Source organism: Paralichthys olivaceus, chromosome 19 (assembly GCF_024713975.1).
Source record: "Paralichthys olivaceus isolate ysfri-2021 chromosome 19, ASM2471397v2, whole genome shotgun sequence".
Classification (NCBI taxonomy): Eukaryota; Metazoa; Chordata; class Actinopteri; order Pleuronectiformes; family Paralichthyidae; genus Paralichthys; species Paralichthys olivaceus.
In genome coordinates this window covers 6,147,730-6,166,821 of record NC_091111.1, presented here as the reverse complement: position 1 = coordinate 6,166,821, position 19,092 = coordinate 6,147,730, and the positions used below count along the sequence as shown (strand labels likewise).

Genomic DNA, 19,092 nt, shown 5'->3' with positions numbered 1-19,092 from the left:
AATACAGAGAACATGGGATGAATGCAGTTGAAATGTTTTGCATTTTATTTAGAGTGTTTTATCAAATATGTCTATCTATCTATCTATCTATCTATCTATCTATCTATCTATCTATCTATCTATCTATCTATCTATCTATCTATCTGTCCTTTTTTTATTTATCCATGAGGTCAAATAGTTTCCACCTTTAATAGCCATTTAATTTTCTTTAAAATTTGAAAATAAACCTTGAGCCACAGAAACTTTACACAGTTCTCTCTATAACATCGTGCTCCAGTTCTCAGTTGAAGTTATATAACATTTAGTCAGAGTGAAACATTCAAACCCGATATTCCATGTTTTTTTTATGGCTGGATATTGTTGCGTCAAACTGAAATATTCGAGATGTCTAGATTTTTTCCCCCAAATTCAGTTTTGTCTCTTTGGTAACTTTGAAACTTTGACATCTCCATGAGAAGTTTCTCTTTGGTTTTGAAAAAAGTTTGGTAGCACAGTCGACGTCTGTATCGACTGACTCATTGGTGGGGCAGCAAGGCTGTGGAAGGCTGTGGAAGGCTGTGGAGGTCAAAGGTTGTCTTTTTAAATATTCATCCTTGAGCTAAATGCTGTCTTTAGCATGCATAGTGCCCACAATGACAATGTTAAACAGTTTTTTTATTTGCTGTATTCATAAATCCAAATTGATTGATTAATAATAAGATATTGTCAGACACATGTTATGTCTGTCTTGTCTTCTACGGCTCCATTTGCAACACAAAACACAGTAATCAACCTTACATCCACAAAAGACAGTTAAAGATATGATATGTAATGATTCTTCACAAAATGGCTAAATAAAAAACCAACTATCTCTTAGATTATCCTAAATATTTACAACAATCTTCAAACCCAGATGAATACCCATATTTATTCAAGGTAAAAGGATGTTCTTATTTCATAGTCTCAGATTTACCCGGGGTTTTTCCCATCTCTGGATGAAGCAGGAAGGAAAAACACAAGTCTAGCCATGTGTCCAGTAACATAATGTGAATGAACGTATCTAAACATAGGCTGGAGCTACGTCAGCTAGAGTATCATTGGTCACAGTGGGGAAGAATCAACTGGAGTGTTTTAATCTTACCCTGTTAAATAGTGGAACCTGTGTCTTGGGTTATTAATGGCAACATTTCAAATTCATTGTTTTAGTCATAGACAGTGTTATTGACCAGGCTTCAAATGCTGAGTCATCGAGTGTCTCACCTTCAGACCATCTTTGAGCAGATATTCATTTAGTGGAGTGTTGAGTTCAAAGACGTGGACAAAGACATTTAGTGTAGGACACAAAGTTCACCTGGGGTTAATGGGAATATCTTACGTCTTCACGATGATTCATTCAATACATTTTAGACATTTGACCTACAACAACAAATGTGAAGCTGGTGACAGTGGAGGAGGTGTCCAGTGTTAGCATATGTAGACAGGCACCATGAATGTCTGTGCAAAATGTTATCCGGGCACCATTTATATTTGCAACAAACTTCATTGTGACCCAATAGTTGTTTGGATTTTTCAATCTGGACTGAAGCAGTGGGCAGAGCGAGTGGCGAAAAGTGAAGAGTGCGTGTTCGAGCGCATATTCAAGAGCATGGTGTCTCAGTTTTAGAGCAGAACAGATTGATTTCACGTTGATAATTTGTAATGCTCTCACTCAACACCCAGCGCTCACACTTAATTTGACTGGGAACATTTAATCCTGTGACTACACCATCTATTGGTTGGGGGATTTTGACTGACTTGTTGCACAACAAAATCCCAAGAGCTAGGAGAAGAGCTAAAGCTACTCATACATACTATACAGCTTGATGAGAAGTGATTAGTAAATGTGTAATTTAAGAGGCATCGCAATTTCTGCGTCTCAATTGAATGTTGGGTCTGTCATGTGCTGTCATGATTTCAACATGGAATGATTCAGACGAGTAAAAATGCTTTGTCTTTAAATGCTCCATCTTGGTGCGATCGCTCACACACCACATAAACCTTGGCTAACACAGCCTGTGTCTGCGTCAGCCTCTGTGTTTGTTTGCTTATTCCGCTCTTTGCCACCGCGCCTGTCTTGCATCTGTCCGTCCATCTGTCTGAATGAGTAATCAATAATCTCTTCATTAGACAAATGGAAGGAGATGGGAGGAAGCTGCATCGGGAAGCCAATCAGATAGCGTAAGTGGGAGGGAAGGACATTTCAGATCCAAATCGGCTGCAATGAATCACAAGGGCACAGCTGATTCATAGGGCACAGCTTGATTTAGGGCTGGATAGGCGTGATTCAACAGCAAACTGGATGCACTAAAATTGTACCTCAGCTTTAGAGGGAATCGTACTTGACATTTACTAATGCCTACAAACTTCAGGGTTTAACATCTTATTGCATATGAGGCCACACACATTAACACATTTAGTTCACATTGTATGTTGTTGCGGTCATGGGAAGAAGAAGTAATAACACATCATCCTCTATACGTATACATTAAGAAGACATTTAATTCATCCTTTCTCAATTTGGTTCACCTCCTTCCCCAGCTTATGCCCCTAGAACGTCCCCTCCTGTGCCAGTCTGTACGACTGTTGTCCATCTCCCATTGTCTATGTGCTTCTTTACAGTCCAGCAGACGTAGACTTGTTTCCCTCTATTTTCAGTCAGCTAAGCTAAGCTAACTGGCTGTACCTTCATATTTACGTGGTATTAGTTGTCATATTTTTGACAATTTGTCAATCTTTGTGATCATGTTCTATTGACCACGACCTCAAGTAAAGTGTCTGTTATTCGAATTTCTCCGTCTATTTATCTCAGATCCAGGATTTTTCTTTAATACTGTGAGATTTGGTGATTTTCCACATTTTAGTTGATTTCTCAGAGTATTATTCATGGGATTTGATTAAAAAAATCAGGCATGTTTTTGCAATTTGTTGCAGATCCAAATAAAATCTGGATCTAGTGAATTTGCATGTGTTTAATAGGTGACTGTTGAGCCCTTAATTTGGTTTGGCAGAGTATATCTTAGGGAAGGAACTACAAATTAATGAATGGATGGAATAAAAACAGTCTCCATTCTTTGCAAAGATGCATGCAAAGGTTTATAAGTGTGAACTTAAGCTAAAAGTAACTTGGTGGCTCTGACTATCTGAAGTGTTATTGCCGATGCGTCCAAGCAACAAACTTTGATGCGGCCACCTTGGCTCAGAGCCTTGAACACCAAGAGGGTGAGTTTCAATTATCACTGACTGTTGCACAGAATGATGCTAACTCTAACCCCGCTTCGGAAGTGAACAGTGTTTCATCTACACAACACAATCAGCCACTTTAAACTAAGAAATGAAAGAAGTGAAAACAGAAAACAAGAAAACATTGGTTTTCAAACACAAGCATACGAGTACATTCTTTGCCCACCTTGTGACCTCCTTCCTTTCTGTCTTTGTGTCCTCTTCATTTAGATGCAGAGTGGTCAGTGAGTGTTACGGGTGGGGGGAAATACCAAAGGAGGTGAACCTGAACCCCCAGTTGGGGAATTACATGGAGTTTGAAAAATGGCTGCCTCGCAGACAACATCACTGCAGTCTCCATGGCTTACTGGAGCGCTTCATCCTGAACTGTTCCATTTTCAAAGTCCCTGCCTGCCTCCATATTCATAACTATTCCTGTATGAATGTCCAACTCCATTTCACCACATAGACAAATCACCTGCTTAGACCCAGAATGCTAACCCCATTCTCTGTGCATTGATTGATCTGTCTCCCACCTCCCCGCAGCAGCTTTATTTCAAATCTGAAAGCAAACATTAGTGGCCTGAACATTAGCCTTCTCCCTTATATTCTATCTCCTTTTCCCTCTCTACATTAGGTCTCTCTCTCCTTCTCTTTCTATCGCATCCAGGAATCATCAGTCAACGCAATGAGGGAATAATAGGAGCTCTCTCTCGCTAGGTTGAAGTGACTACTGCACCTTCCATTACGACTGAGACATGAGTGATTGCCCTGGAGATGAAAGGCAGGGAATACGAAGGACGTGATTTGAGAGAGGGTGGTGCTGGTGTGACTGGTGTCTACACCTTAGTTTGAAACTGGGAGCAGTGGGATTTCCTCCTCTCTGATGCACCTGCACCTCCAACAAACCTGAGTCATGCTGAGGATACGAGACGGTGTCCTCTCTTCTCTAATACACATTGGCTTTATCCTCCAAAAGGGGCAACTTCAATGAAATATGCCTGTTCTCTTTTTTTCTTCTTCAAAGCTTTTCCAAGGACCCCCCTCCCCCCTTCAAAAGCAAATTGTCTCCGTCTTGAAAGCACACGGTATGGCAGCATCTGTAGTGGAAAATTAAGAGATGTCCACATGATTTATGTTCCATATGATTTTCAGCACAATTGCATCAAGAACAAAAGAAAGTATTGCTTCGGCATTGTATTGTACGCTGCTTTGATAAGCAGGCGTTCTCGCCGCAAATGAAATGTGTCATCTTTTTCTCGAAAGTCTCCGAGCTTTCATCACTTTGTTTGTCCCTCTGCGCCAGCTTTTGTTCCGCCCTTCTCTACCTCTGAAGGAGTTCTGCGGGGCAGAGGGCTTCACTGTATCTTTCTGCGTCTGCCTTTGTTTCTCCTTTTCTTTCTCTGTCATTCTTTGTATTGGAAATCTGGAGCCTGGCCTTTGTCTCGGTTCCCACACAAAAAAGTTTGAGCGAGCAAGATAAACAATCTTCTTCCTCCATGTCTTGTTGACAAGGAGGCGGATTGGAGGAGTCGTTTCAGGGTTGTCCGCGTGCGCTGCAACTTCTTTTCTCTGGCCAATAGATTTATGTCACATATATCTCATTATTAACAGGTATACCATTTACATTTACTTTTTTTAATGTCATTGTAAGTAGTGGAGTTAGCCTCTTTTTTTCCCCATTGCGTCATGTTCGACGTCACGAATGCACCCGGGCGTCTAGTTTCCATCACTGCAGAACAGAGCTGATAAAAAAGGGAGTAAATGTTGATTGTGTCCATTCCCACTGCAGACAAAATCCAGATGTTGTGGGTTTTTGGACCAGTGGAAAAGGGGCCATATATAGTAAAGTCATTTAAGACTCCCACTGTGTTTTATTGACAATGACATTAATAGTTTAATGAGAAATCTATTTCTCATGGCAGGTTATTAATTTGGAAAAAGTACATTCTCTTATCAGATCCTGCACAATAGGGGCTGCGCATTCGTTTGTGGTGATGCAAAAATATTGCGCATCAAGTGTCGAAGCCATTTACCCTCCCGTGAAAAGAACACATGCTCAGGACATCAGCAGTATCCGTTTATATGCATGAGTTTCAGACTGCAGATCTGCAGTGCATCTGGCTCACATTAATTATTTGTGTGAGGAAACTGTATGCCAAACTGTATGTGTTTGTGAGTGCACGTTTGTCTGCGTGCGTGATACCTCATCATGCAACCATCTGGCCAAAGTCTGAAACACTTAGGTATCACACAGTCGGCTCTGCCAGGTGTCAAGGCGTCCGGTTACCCAGGTGGCGGGGGTGTCTTGCCAAAACCTTTGCTTAATCTCGATGTGTGGCGTCAGACACTTAAAGTAATATTTCACTTTTTTATCAAGGTTTATGGTTCGTGCTGCATTAACCTTGACGTGATGAAATGAACAGTTGGCAAGATGTGCATGTTTGTCCCAGTGTAGCATTTAGGTAAAATGAATATGCTCACGTATTCCAAACTTCGTACAACACAACATCATACGTCACTGTAACAATATGCTTGATATCAAGGTTGAGCACCATGCGTATATATTGTCATCAATCAGTATAAGTAACTAATGAGAAAAGTCTTCCATTGAAGTAAAACGTTATTTTTGTAATTCTGCAAAAGTAGAAACTGTAAAAGTGACTGGCTGCAGGACTCAGTCCACAGAACCCTGAACTGGAGAATCAGTTGACGTTGTCATAAATGTGCTGTTGTTGTGATCGACAGCCCACTGCTCTTTGTTTCAAACCTCTGGGTCACCAGGACACACTGATCCATCTTTACTTCTATCAGTGCTGCTGAACTCTATGGTGGACATAATGAAATATTAGATGTCTAACACAATGGTTTCCTGTCAGTGGGCAAGCAGGATTATGTTTTTGGGTTAAGGGTAAATTTTATTTTTAAAATTGATTGTGTGATACTCACTGTTGTTCTATACTGTGAAAAGACTTAAAGCTCATGACAAAGTTACATATATTTCTACCGTCTGCATCGTCTGTGTCAGTTAAAGTTTCCTAGTCCTTATGCAGACTGCAGTTTATTAGATGAAAAATGGCAGAGGATGGTCTGGTGGGATTTGGTCTGAGGTTAATGGGGTTGCATGTGCTTTCACAGATGGGGAACAGGGATGATGGGCTCAGAGAATGTATGCGACAGAGGGAAGAAACATACTAAGTGGAAAAGACCTATGGAGCCGAGTGGGCGGACTGTGACACAATAGTTACAGTTTCATTTGGGATCATCCATGCTTCAAATGTTACTATTCAAAGATTCTATAAATAAAGTTGAGTCAGGATGAAAAGCACTCACCAAATAGGACGTACTCTGTGGTATGTGTTCTCCAAGTGGCATATTTTAAATCTGCGGTCTTGTGAGAGTGATGGAGCTCGTCTCAGAGCAGCAGTTTCTCATGGCGAGGCCGGTGATTGATGCTGCATTACGGCAGCGACACCTCTCTGGCGATTGTCTATTCAAGCTCCGAGGTATGTGGTTAAAAAAACATGCAGGTACCCTGCAGTGCAGTGAATGTGCTCTCCGTCTCTTTGTCTCTCCCTCCCTGCCTTCAGATGTATGTAGGTGTTAGGACTACAGTCCGTGTGTCAAGATAACCAAACCTGACATGTGCTTCTCCTCATTATTCAAATAGATTCTCACCAGTATGAGAGGGAGTGTGGGGAAGTGGCTTTGTGTGTCGTGCTCTATAAGCTCCTGTGTGTACAGTATAAAGCCACATGTAGTGTGTATGCATAGTCCCCCACCTTGGGCATTGATGGTTACATTACTCTGACATTTACAATGAAATATCACCCTCTTATCATCAGTATACCATCACATTTTTCCCTATAAGCCAGACCTATTGATGTAAATATCACATCCATCCTGCTTAGTGCCAGAGCTGCAGACCTCACACGCAACAGCTCCCAAACAACAGGAGATAGATTAATGTTCATTAAGGAGGTTAGCTGGTCCTGTTTGAGGACCCAACCTGGCCAAATTGGACTCTAATAGATGTCCTTGATAGCGTAATCACTTTGACCTGCTAACGGCCTCTAACGGCCAGACAGACAGGCGTTCAAGCAGCTGGGATTTGGGGTAAAATAAGAACAATTAGGATCAATCAAGATCCTGTGTGTATGTGTGAGGTTTTTGTGTGTGTCGCTGTGAGAGAGAAAACACATGTGACCTTTAGTGGTAAACCATGATACAGCATTATTGGGGCCCTCATGGATTATTGATAACGTCATAGCAGGTGGCGCCCGCTGGCAGCAGGTTTGTTAGAATGTAGTGTTCGGGCTTAGAGTAGACAAAATGATACACAGCCACACACACACACACACACACACACACACACACACACACACACACACACACACACACACACACACACACTTGGATAGTGTTGGAGTTCAAATCTGTAAGAAAGGCTATTAGCACACGGGCATGTGGAGGCAGAAAGAGGTTTTAGGGAGAATTGAAGGAATTATTTGACATTGTGGGAAATACTTCTTGCTGAGACTAAGATGAGAGAATAAATACAACACTCATATCTCATATCAAATATGAAGCTACAGCAAAATATGATAGCTAAATATATCATGTACCATTGAGCTTAAGCTAAGCGTAAGGCTTCCCTTTTTTTTATTCAGGGGCGGCATTCTTCAAAGGCTGCATTTGACAAATGCAACCTTTCATCCCCGAGCAATGAAGACCCTATGGGTGGATCCTTTCTCAAGCCAACCTATCCCAGGATTCTTTGCGCTTTGGTGATGAACTATTTCAAAGAAGCTTTTAAATGTAAGTATCACACTTCAACTCAAACAAACAGCAAACAGTGCACATGTTAAAAAACCAAGGGGCATTTAAAGTTTCTTGTTGTGTCCTATTGAGCTTTGTCACTAGGCAACAGTGGTAAGGGCGGGACAAGCAGATAATGCAACTCAGAAATCTTCCACAGACCAGACCATGTCATTTTGATTTGGTATTTGCTTCGCTATAGTTTTAAACATGATAAGAGTTTTTCTATTTACAAAGACATATCTGATAAACTCCAATAAGCATCCACATTATTATCTGCTGCTCTTTCAGGTACAGCAGATTTAAAACAGAGAAAAATAATAAACTGTGGACAGTTTTGTTTTCCTCTCAGTGTAAGTTGTTGCAGGGTGTGTCTGCTGAACGTTTTAAATTTTTTATTACATGCTTTTATTTATTTTTACAACCTATGTAATGACCAGGTATTTCTCAATAAAAGATTTGCACAGGTGGCCTATGCATCACCTCTCCGAGAAATATGATACTCTCTAAATGTAGTTCCACTGCAATTAAATGAGTGATAACACAGTGCAAACAATCAGAGGAGATAATGAATATTTGCAGTGTGCATATACTGAGCACACACACACACACACTCGAACAACGGTGGCAGGGGTGTCATCTATCTGAGGTTTTATAAGCCTTGTGCAAACTGAAGGCTAATATGTTGGTAGCTCAGCTGCTATATCTGTCGAAAGTGGAGCCTCGGCACACTCCGTGGTACAGGACTGCAGTTGGTATCATGCAGAGAGGAGTCAGTTAAAGATCAAACTCCACTCCAAACCTCCCAATATCGGGGCAGATAGTGGAGCCACAGGGCCACTGATTTCCAAAGAGTACTTCACAGTTAAACCCTGGAGCTGACCACGGTTTCTTAAGAGATGACTTTGTGTGTGTTTTTTAGGAGGAAGGACCAAATTTCCGTCCCGTATATTAATAAACCAGGTGAAAATAGAGTTATAAATAAATAAAAAGTGAAGGGAGCTTTTGCTAAGTCTCACCAAGCGTGGGCTAATAAACATCCTGAAATCCTTGGCAATGACTTCTTGATTATAGACACAGGTTGTTATCATCTCTCAGGGACGACTGTTGATTTATTCAGCTGAAAAGAAGCTGTGCCTTGTTAACTTAGCCAACATTAGCTCTGTGATTTTGTTGACAATGCTGTCTGTTTTTTATTTAGATTTTCGGCTGGTTTATTTTTTCAGTAGAAACATCAGACACTTCTCAAGATCCAATGAGGAGCAGAACAAAGCCACCAAGTATCAATCTGTGCTAGCATTGGCTTGAGGACGGGGGGGACGCTGGATATGCTGATTGTTTTCTTTTTACAATCCTATGACATAAACAAATGTAATTAGTTAATGATGACTCTTTGCTACAGAAGTAATGCTATAGGTTACTGCGACAACCTAGTGGTACTCGCTTCACAGCTTACATTAAAAAATTTAATTAAAATTGAATCCTTACAATTATTTATTTATTAATTTTGAAAATGTAAAAAAGAACATCCACCACCACACACCACTTCAGCACATGGAGACGGCTTGATAGGTTGTCACTGCTGTTAAGGAGAATTTTGTTTAATGGTGAAATGCTCAGAGAGTAAGTTCAAAATCATAAATACCAGAAGGAATCCACTGAGCGATGCAACGTATCATAACATTAGACTGAATGTGTAAAAATGGATTCAGACTCAGAAAGCGAAGCCAATGCGAAAAGAAACTGACCTGATTTATTATTATTATTATCAGTAGACATTGTGAAGGAGTTTATTTCTGATTAGTCTTCTAATGCCCAATGCACCATATGCATTGGGCATGGATACCATGTGATTGACAGCTGTAGTCATAGATGTAAGGTGGCTGCGTAGTGTCCTCAAGCTCTTTCAGGCTCCACCTCTTGCTCTCTCAAATATGGTTACTTCTAGTTGGCGCTGAACGAACTGTCAAGCCGACACAAACCAACGGGTGACATCACGACGGGTTATCACTTGAGTAAACACCAGCAGTGAGAAATCCCTTCTGGTCAACCTGACACAACGTGGATTTGGAGACGTGCTCATATGTCACACCCACGTTCACTATACAAGTGCTTCATTGAGATCCTGCGTGTGATGACTAAGCTTGTTCTCTACATGCTGCGTGAATATGTTTCATCCATGATTTATACATGTTCCGCATCACAGCACATGTGATACATTGTAAATATTACAGCAGTTGTTGTGGCAGCTGGAAATTCATTTCATGATTACAGAACAAGTAGCCGGGGTGTTACTCAAGTAATCTTGTGTTGAATTCAGTTTGAAGACATTATCAAAGGGTTATAATTCATTTATTATGCCTTTTAGTACAGAGGAAAAGAGGGCAGAAAACCTTGTGTGAGGAACTCAGGGTGCTTTAGGCGTTATTGTCTTTGATTTAAGTGATATATTTGTGCAAGGGATGCCTTTGATTGTCATTATGTTTGGGTTTATTTTTATCTTGGTGGTGAAGGTTGTGCAGACTGTGTTTACTGGCTCGTGAATGAGTGTCCTCTAACATGTCTCAACTTTTTTGGGGGGGACAGAGAGCTCTTTCTCTCTGCACTGTCTCTCCCTGATGTTGCTCATTAGAGAGAGCGCTCATCACTGTTCCCTTTTAATTAGCCCTTAAGACCTAGTTAAAATGTCACTGGATTAGCCTCGGTATTGAACCCACGGATGGTCCAGGTGATGCAGTGGCAATCTGGAATATAGTCAGCCTCAAACACTTCTTTATGAAGCAAATAAAACCCAGGAAGAAAACATTGTTTCATGCTGTCACGGGTGTGTTTCGCATGTAAAAAATATAAAAACTTGATCAGTCCGCTGCTGACAACAATCAATCCTCAAATTTTGATCATATTTTACAATCTCTTCCTAAATTTATCCGCATCTAGTTTGACGTTCATCAGTCAGAACCAAGGGGCAAGACACTGAACCCCAAATTGTGCTGCACATAGATGGACTGAATGTGTGTGAATGACAAAATGATTCTATTTGAGTGGTTATCAAAACTAAAAAAATGTAATTTGAATTTATTAACATCATTATCATACTTTTTTTAAAATGTGGAAGCCCTCACTGCAACAGTTAAGGCTCCAAAAAGTAAGTTTCTGAGAAATTGTATGATGCATTTAACAAGCAACAGCATCATTCCTTCAACCATGAATCCAGTTATCCTTTCATTTTCCTTCACTTTATCCAGGTCAGGGTTGCAGTGGCAACAAGGCAACCACAGCAGTCCAGATGTTGCTTTAGCCTTGCAGCCTTTATTCAAGTAACAAATGGTCTCCATTTTACAGCAGATGCAGAAGATTGTTTCATTTTCATCCTATTAGACCTTAGTGCCTCATTTAACAGAGTTCATCATGTAGTTGTAATTTACCTCCTCTAGCTGCAGGTTAATATCTCTGGATTCTCATTGTCTTACTCAGAGCCTACAGTACATCTGTAACAATATTATATTTTCTTAACTAATACCATTATATTGTATTTGTATATATATTTGTTACAATAATCAAATTCTCGTGTTTGATAAATCTTTGTCTGCACTTTTAAAAAAATATCACTGTGTCAAGTTTTTAGTTAGTATGGATGAGTCCAAGTAACATGCCTGGCTTATTAACGCTCCTGAAATTAGGCCTCCATACATTTGGCTGTAAAGGGCCTTTAGAAATTGCTTTTCATAAAGAATGTTTTCTATGTCTTTATAAATGTGTGAATATGTCAATAAAGTGAATAAACTTTTTGTTAATGTGGCTTTACTGCCTCAGAAATCTAAATTTCTCTGCGGTATGCCCAAGTTCTTTTATTCTTCACAGAACAAGAGAAGGTCATTGATGCTTTTCTTCTCATCTCCCTCCAGACCTGCCTCAGTCAAAAGTCACCCTCATGCCTCGAGCTATTGCTCAATGCATCAGCTAGGATCTGAATTGGTGCCAAAAGAAGAGAGTCTGGGTGTATCAGCCTGCCATTGGCTGCAAGTACTTAACAGGTTTTAACATCTTCTGAAGCCCAAGTACAGAGTTGGAAGACATTTTAGGTCGGTGTGAGACAGAGATCCGGTCTACACCCTCAGGCAGGACCTTACCCACTGAACCTCAGTCTAGACCCAGTACTAAAGGTCTTTGATCACATCTCCCATGCTGCATGTGGAATTGAGATATGCTAAATTAATATCTTGTGCATACATGTCACTTTGATGCAGTTGTTTTTAGTCCTACTGATTCCCAACCCTGTTTTCATGCTGTCAGATATATTCGTGTATATGACAAATATATTCTTTTTTTTGTAATTCCTTCCTTGTCACTTTAATTGCATCTTTCTTTTCATCAGGTTTGTTAACTCGTAGAAGGCTGGCTTGAGTAAAAGTGGAAGGAAAAACATAATTCTATCCGATAGTCAGCTGTGTACAGTTAAAATAAGAACAGCTTTTCTCCCCTTTTGCTAATTATTACTTTGCATTTCAAACGTGCATTTAACATATAATTTAAGCTCTGGATCATAAGTGTAGTGGCCACATGTAGGTGCCATGCATATTACATAGAAAAATCAACAGTACATTATACTGCATAGTGATTTGAGTCGTGAAACCTTAATCATCCTAACTAGCTGTAGCAGTAGGTGTAGTTAGTAGAATGGGTAATTTAATTTAAGAAGGATTTACCCAGTATGCTCTGCACATAAACATAAACCTGTTGTTGTTAGCATAGATTAAAAAAGACTTTTATAAGAAATGCATTTTTAAGTGCAGTGGTATTTTACATAAGGAAAGAGCAGGTCTCTGCAGTTTTCCCTCTTTACTCTGCTTAATCACAGTTCAGGACCCTGGACAGCTTCCTGGCTGGAGGGCTGCTGGGACGTGCAGAATCCCGGGGTGCTGTCCAGGGTGCTGAACCCTGTTAAAACAGTGACATCATAAAACACATTCAATTAAAGGACTCTCATTCACTGAGTGTTTGCTTTCACTAATGGGCCTTTACACTAATATCACCAACATCATCAATAGCCTGTGTAGGAATGTAGAGTGTTAACGATTTGTCATTATTGATGGTTTCGTTCTGCGGGGTTATTTTCCTCATATCTTCTCTCCAGGGAGTTTTTTTTTCTCCCCCCCCACTGTTCAGAGCACCGTGAAGAAGGCGGGTCAGAGCGTCAGTGTGGGAGACAAATCCAGGGGCCCATCGTCAGTCGTGCTGAGCGAGCCGAGCGGAGAGATGCGCGTTCTCTGAGCCGGGGGAAGGAAGGAAGGAAGGACCGGCTGCCGTTCCCTCCACCGCTTCCTCACTTATAACAACCTCCTCATCACCATCACCAGCATCAGCATCTCACCGCCCCGGGCGCACTGTCATTACAAAAACACTTCGGTTTCTGGAAGGATTTTTTTTTTTTGCTTTGGATTATTATAATTTGCTACAGTCTACTTAGAAATAGGCTTTATCCGTGCGGAACGTCTGTGAGAAAGGGTAGGAGACTATTCAAACTGAGCTATTCCTGTTGGTGTCTTTGTATACCCCGTCCTGCATGCGTTATCAAGGTGTTTATGTTTGGATCGTGAAGTTATTCTGAATGATTTGTTCTGTTTTCTGTGAATTTGACGCGTGTGGATGTGGAGGATTTACGCGCAGCGGGATGGTTTGGATGGTTACTTTTAAAGCACTCCACCAGCCGCGGGTTAACCGCAGAAGAGACGAGGGTGATTTGTGGGTTTAAAAAAAAACAATCTTAACCACCTTTACTCGTCAAAGGAGAATTTGTGGCTAATACATCTGCGGTGGATGAGAGAAGACGATGCGCGTCGAGACGGAAAGTTTCAGCTCATCGAGCAAAGCCCAAAGTGCCAGAACTGCGCACGATGACGATTACTGAAGCTTTCTTGCATATATATTCCTCACTTCTCATCAAATGTCGCTTGGTAAATTTGTTTCTTAAAGCAAAGCCATGTAAAAACCCTGGAGCCACAGCCAGTGCGCCACGGTGTGAGAGGCAGAGGGACAGAGCGCTGCGGGGGAATAGAGACACGGTGCCCGCTGCTTTATTCATTGGCGCAGGGCTGCGGGCTCTGGTTTCTAATCTGGTTTAAAGCGTTTTAAGGTTGAGCAGACGATTTCAAACAGTCAGTAGACGGATCACGATCTGACAACACTGGTCTTTACACTATTCTTTATGTGGTTGACAAAATCCCTGTGTTTGCAGGAGACATATTTTAACTTGTGTCGCTGTGCTTCGCCTTATGACTGACCACCTTTGGCTCCTTCACTCTATAGGGATGGTCGCCCATACTAATAATAACAATAATAACTGAATCGAATGTCACACTTGTGTTGTTGTGCTATGAACCAAAGATCGTGGTCATCAGGGTTGAATTCACGCACATCTGGAGTTTCGCACAGATGTTCACTACAGCGACAGACTGACGGATCAGTTTTAATGTGTCCATTCATTCTATGACAGCAAAGATCAGTTTTATCCACTTCAACACACTTCAATGCAAAATGCTGCTCACTACTCGGATCCACCTTAAATCCCACCTGGTGGTCCCTGTTCCCCCGCCAGGGGACCCCAGGCAGCTCCCCCACGCCCCCTCCCACCGCACACTTGTACCCGGGTCTGCTGTGACTAATGTCGGATCAAATCGTTCCTCCGGGGCCGGGGCTTGTGACAGACAGGCAGCTCAGCACGGCGGGGCCGGGGGGCACAGCGGGGTCTCCGGTGCGTGATGCCGGGTCCAGGCCACGTTACAAAAACAGGCCAATAAATTCTGCAGGACGCGTCGATGCATCATTTACGGCCAGTCAGCGACGGCAGCCCGCGAGGGTCATCTCATATCCTGCTCTGATTAATAATTCAGTGCACATGTGGGAAAATATGAGATTACTCCAGCGTCTCTGAGGAACACGAGCTAGCTAACGTTAGCATGGACGTCCAGGTAGCTACTACACCTGTACACTTCCACACATGCGGCCTCGCTAGTTAAACACGTACTTTTAAACAGACCAAAATAGCGTCTTCATTTAGTACACAAGCAGCCTAAGGGCATTCTTCATAACAGGCCTGTGAAGGCTGCGAGTGTCACTAAAACATTCCCTGTGAAAAGTGATTGTCACCACATTAGCCTCATTTAGCTTAGCTCACGGGCTAGCTAGCAGGTAGACACGTTTTGACATTAAATTAGACATTGGAGGGTATGGGCGTTAGCTTTTCAGCTAACATTAATGTCAGAAGCTTGAACAGGGAATAGCGGGATTGTCATGATTTTAAATGTGAGCGAAGTTGTCATTTGTAACAATATGAAGCAATGCGGATGCAAAACGAATGCGGTGCTTTTATTTTGAAGACAAATTGTAAAACAGGAAGTGATTACAGTCAGTGTGGTGTGGTGAAATAAAAATATTCAAATCATGAGAAGGATCAGCTGCAGCTTGTTTGATCCACTGCTGCAGTTTATCAGAGCACGAAAAGGAAGAAGACGTGTTGAACTCAAACTCAGCTGGTCAGACATTCATTCACTTTCTGATCATGTTTTCATTATTATTTTATTTGCTTTGAATGTACAGTGTATTTAAACAGCACCAAAGTCAGCACTGCACTGTCTTTGTCAATGTACAGAACACATGCCACGTGTGAAGTCAGTGAGATGAATGGTTTGCATTCAGACAGACAGAGACGTCTGGAACCGGTTGATAGATGTCGAATGTGAGTGAGGTTATAAAATTGTTTATTGCGCTGGAGGAGGAAATCATCTGTTCACTGAAAGGAAACACGTTAGCATTGTTAGCATCCACTGCCACGTGACTCACAGGGACACCTGATGCCTCAGTTAGGCAATACACACAATAAGTCATGTTAAGTGAATAAAGGCCAAGGTCACTTTTCATATGAGGCTGGTGTCTCAGGTTTCATGGCTACATAAAGCTTTGCTTATTGAAGGGACTAACACGGCACACAGAGCGTCTCGGTTGTTGGCGGGTGGGATTGACACAGCGGCGTTCGGGGATTCTTCCACCTTTTCCTCCGCTGTCTCACAGAGTCACTTTTTAAGACAAGGACGATGATTGAACCAGGCAGTGTTGTCAGAGACAGACACACACACACACATGCTCACTCGAGCACAGAGACACACATGCGTGCACAACACAGTGCATTAGCATAGGTATCGGTTACTAGAATTCAATAGCCTGCCTGCTGCAGCAAGATTAACTATTCAGGGCAGGTGGTTAAAGGGCCTATTGTGTTGCATGGTGCGGTGCTGCTGTCATGATTGGACAGTGCGTTTGTCTGGTGGGCAGCACACTGCCAAAACAATCGCAAGGGCAAAGGGCTGGAAGAGTACACACACATATAAGGTTTCTCGATGTGAATCATTTCGAGCTCAAACAGAGCTGAATAAGTACAGGTGTACTTATTAAGTGAGGGCTCGTGAGCCAGTTAATATTACATCCTACCAGTATCATCTGGAAATAATTTGTGTATGTATTCACTGCAAAAACATTTAAACTCGATAATAGTTTTGGGATTTAACTATGCACTGGTAACACTATAACATCTTTCCGAATAGCTGTTTATGAGTGTAATCCCACAAAGACATGCAAATGAGAGAAAGAGTGGTGGTAGATAATTAGTCATATTTATCAGGATCCCAGCAGGGCCCTTACTGGTAGCACGCTAACTTTTAAGTGGCTGAACACATGTTCTGGCTCACCTCATTGGATTTTCACTCATCACAGAATCAGCGACAGCAGTCTGCTGGTTTTTTATACCCCGCCATATTTCTCTGTGGTGCAACCACTGTTTGGGAATTTAACTCTCAAAATGAGGCTTTAAAAACCCCGAGTGATTATTTCAGTTGATCTTTAAATAAAATGGGTAATTGGTAGGAATGAAACCCTGCATAAAATGCTCATAAACCTTTGATGGATGTTATTAGTCGTTATTTAGTGGCATTTAATGGCCAGGTGGGGAGTTAAATCTGCATTAAATGGTGCTCGCAAGATTTTCTTATCTGAAACAAATTTCTGTATAGAAATGTTGCCTCAGATTTTCTTCTATCCTGCTTCTTCTGGATAACATTTTTAATTGGGTCTAATTTAATTATAATAATGTATTTGCTTATATAATATAACAACACTACAAGATGCAACCCTCACAGTCAAACTAACACTTTTCATATTTTAATCTTCAATAATGATGTGTGTTTTTGCAGAATTAGTGGATTTGATTGCATTTGATTAAATTGATTAAATATGATATTAATTAAAATGTATCTTATAAGTTTATGTTTTGACATACAGATGGATCTTTACTATGTCAATTATAATTTTTTTGTGTTTTTAAAGGTGTGTCCGCAGGTGGAGATCAAGCCATGGGGGACGGAACTGGACCAACCATAAGTCGCCTCAAAGAAAAATCCCAAGATGCAGCTCTGAGTCACTGACGCAACACATTGACAAGGACACCGTTCATCTGAGCACTTTCTCGTGTCCACTCTGTGTGGATATTTGATATTTTTTCCATATATCTCTGCATAGACTTGGCTGAGAAGATTAGAATCTGTCCATTATCAACATTAGATCTGCCTCAAAGGTAAAAGAAAAAAAACAAAACGGATATTGCAGTCTCTGCTTGACTGTAAAATTATCTATGTGGAATATAACATTGAGAAAATAAATCCTGGAACACAGCTATAATCAGATGTTATTATCACTTTGAGGATCTATCCCCAGTTCTAACCTCTGCTGGTGCACCGTGTTATTCTCTACGATGAATCCCAACAGCCTACCTGGGCATGTCCTCCTGCTGCTAAGTACTGTGCTGGGCTTGAGTGTAGGCTTACAGTTTACTGGCTCTGAGGGTCAGTGGGCTCGCTACCTGCGCTGGGACGCCAGCTCCAGAAGTGACCTGACATTTCAGTTCAAGACGTCAGAACCAGAAGGCCTGCTGCTCTACTTCGACGACGGCGGATTTTGCGACTTCCTGCTCCTCGCTGTATCTGAGGGTAAGATGCAGCTTCGCGTCAGCATCGACTGCGCCGAGACCACCATCACCTCCGATAGAATGGTCAACGACAGCCGCTGGCACTTTGCAGCCATCAACAGGCACAACTTGCGGACTGGCTTGGCGGTGGACGGCCATACCAAGACGGAAGAGGTGCGGCCCCAGCGTCAGTTTATGAAGATAATCAGCGACCTCTTCCTTGGAGGACTCCCGGGGGACATCCGCACGTCTGCCATCACCCTGCCCTCTGTCCGTGAGCTACCACCATTCAAAGGAATTATTACAGACCTCAGTTATGGGAGTAAGCTGCCGACACTCATCAATAGTCAGAAAGTACGCTTGGAGATGATGGGCCTCTGCACGGAGAACCCCTGTGAGAATGGCGGGATGTGCTTGCTGGCAGATGGAGAGCCCTACTGTGACTGCTCCAAAACTGGATATGTAGGTCGATACTGCACTGAAGGTAAGAGGGCTGGCTCCAGAGCTTTCTGTCTCAGGAACTGAATATTGATTCAAAAAATTCATCCCATACAAATTTGCAACCAACCTATAAGAAGGTTTGTTACCCGCCTCCAGGTTGACAGAGAAAATAATGCAATAACCATTCATGTTTGCTTTCTGCTTCAGAAATGTTAAAATGATATGAAGGTATGTGGCTTCAAACTCAGTGCATTTTCCTTTGCTATAAATCTCAATACAGACTGCTCAAATTAGACTTAATTTCCATAATTGTGTTGCTATTCCCGGTACACCTAATGTGATTTGTGCCACCCCAAACTTAATTTATGGAATGCCTTGAAAAATGTGCGATGATAGCACAACAGTGAAATTTATATGACGCATTGGGCAGGTAAACTCCCATGTGCGTGACAGATTTAATGCAATTCACAGAGGACGTATAGCATTTCTTTGTAGGTTGTAGCTTCTTTTAGAAAGTCTTCGTATTTCATGTAGGAGTTAAATTTGAGGTGATGTGCTCAGCGTTTCCTCTCCCTTCACAGCTA

The 19,092-nt window shown here is 41.7% G+C and overlaps 1 protein-coding gene and 1 long non-coding RNA gene across 18 annotated transcripts in view; both read left to right on the top strand.

Annotated features, from left to right (window-relative positions):
- LOC138405500 (uncharacterized) overlaps window positions 1-11,949 on the top strand; it is an 86,901-nt gene extending 74,952 nt beyond the window's left edge. The window contains exons 5-6 of one of the 2 annotated variants that reach the window (XR_011239260.1): window positions 7,908-8,055; window positions 11,301-11,949. This is a non-coding gene — a long non-coding RNA (uncharacterized lncRNA). Of the gene's footprint in view, window positions 1-7,907; window positions 8,056-9,256 lie in introns of both variants that reach the window. The other variant, XR_011239259.1, reaches the window with a different exon arrangement.
- A 1,295-nt stretch (window positions 11,950-13,244) lies between these two features.
- The window catches only part of nrxn3b (neurexin 3b), a 269,160-nt gene continuing 263,312 nt past the window's right edge, over window positions 13,245-19,092 (top strand). For 5 of the 16 annotated variants that reach the window (XM_069514502.1, XM_069514496.1, XM_069514498.1 and 2 more), the window contains exons 1-2: window positions 13,250-13,560; window positions 17,431-18,551. In XM_069514502.1, the coding sequence (XP_069370603.1) occupies window positions 17,855-18,551 (697 nt within the window). In that variant the 5' untranslated portion in view covers window positions 13,250-13,560; window positions 17,431-17,854. Of the gene's footprint in view, window positions 13,561-13,691; window positions 15,024-17,430; window positions 18,552-19,092 lie in introns of those variants that run through there. The other 11 variants (XM_069514505.1, XM_069514504.1, XM_069514506.1 and 8 more) reach the window with 5 other exon arrangements.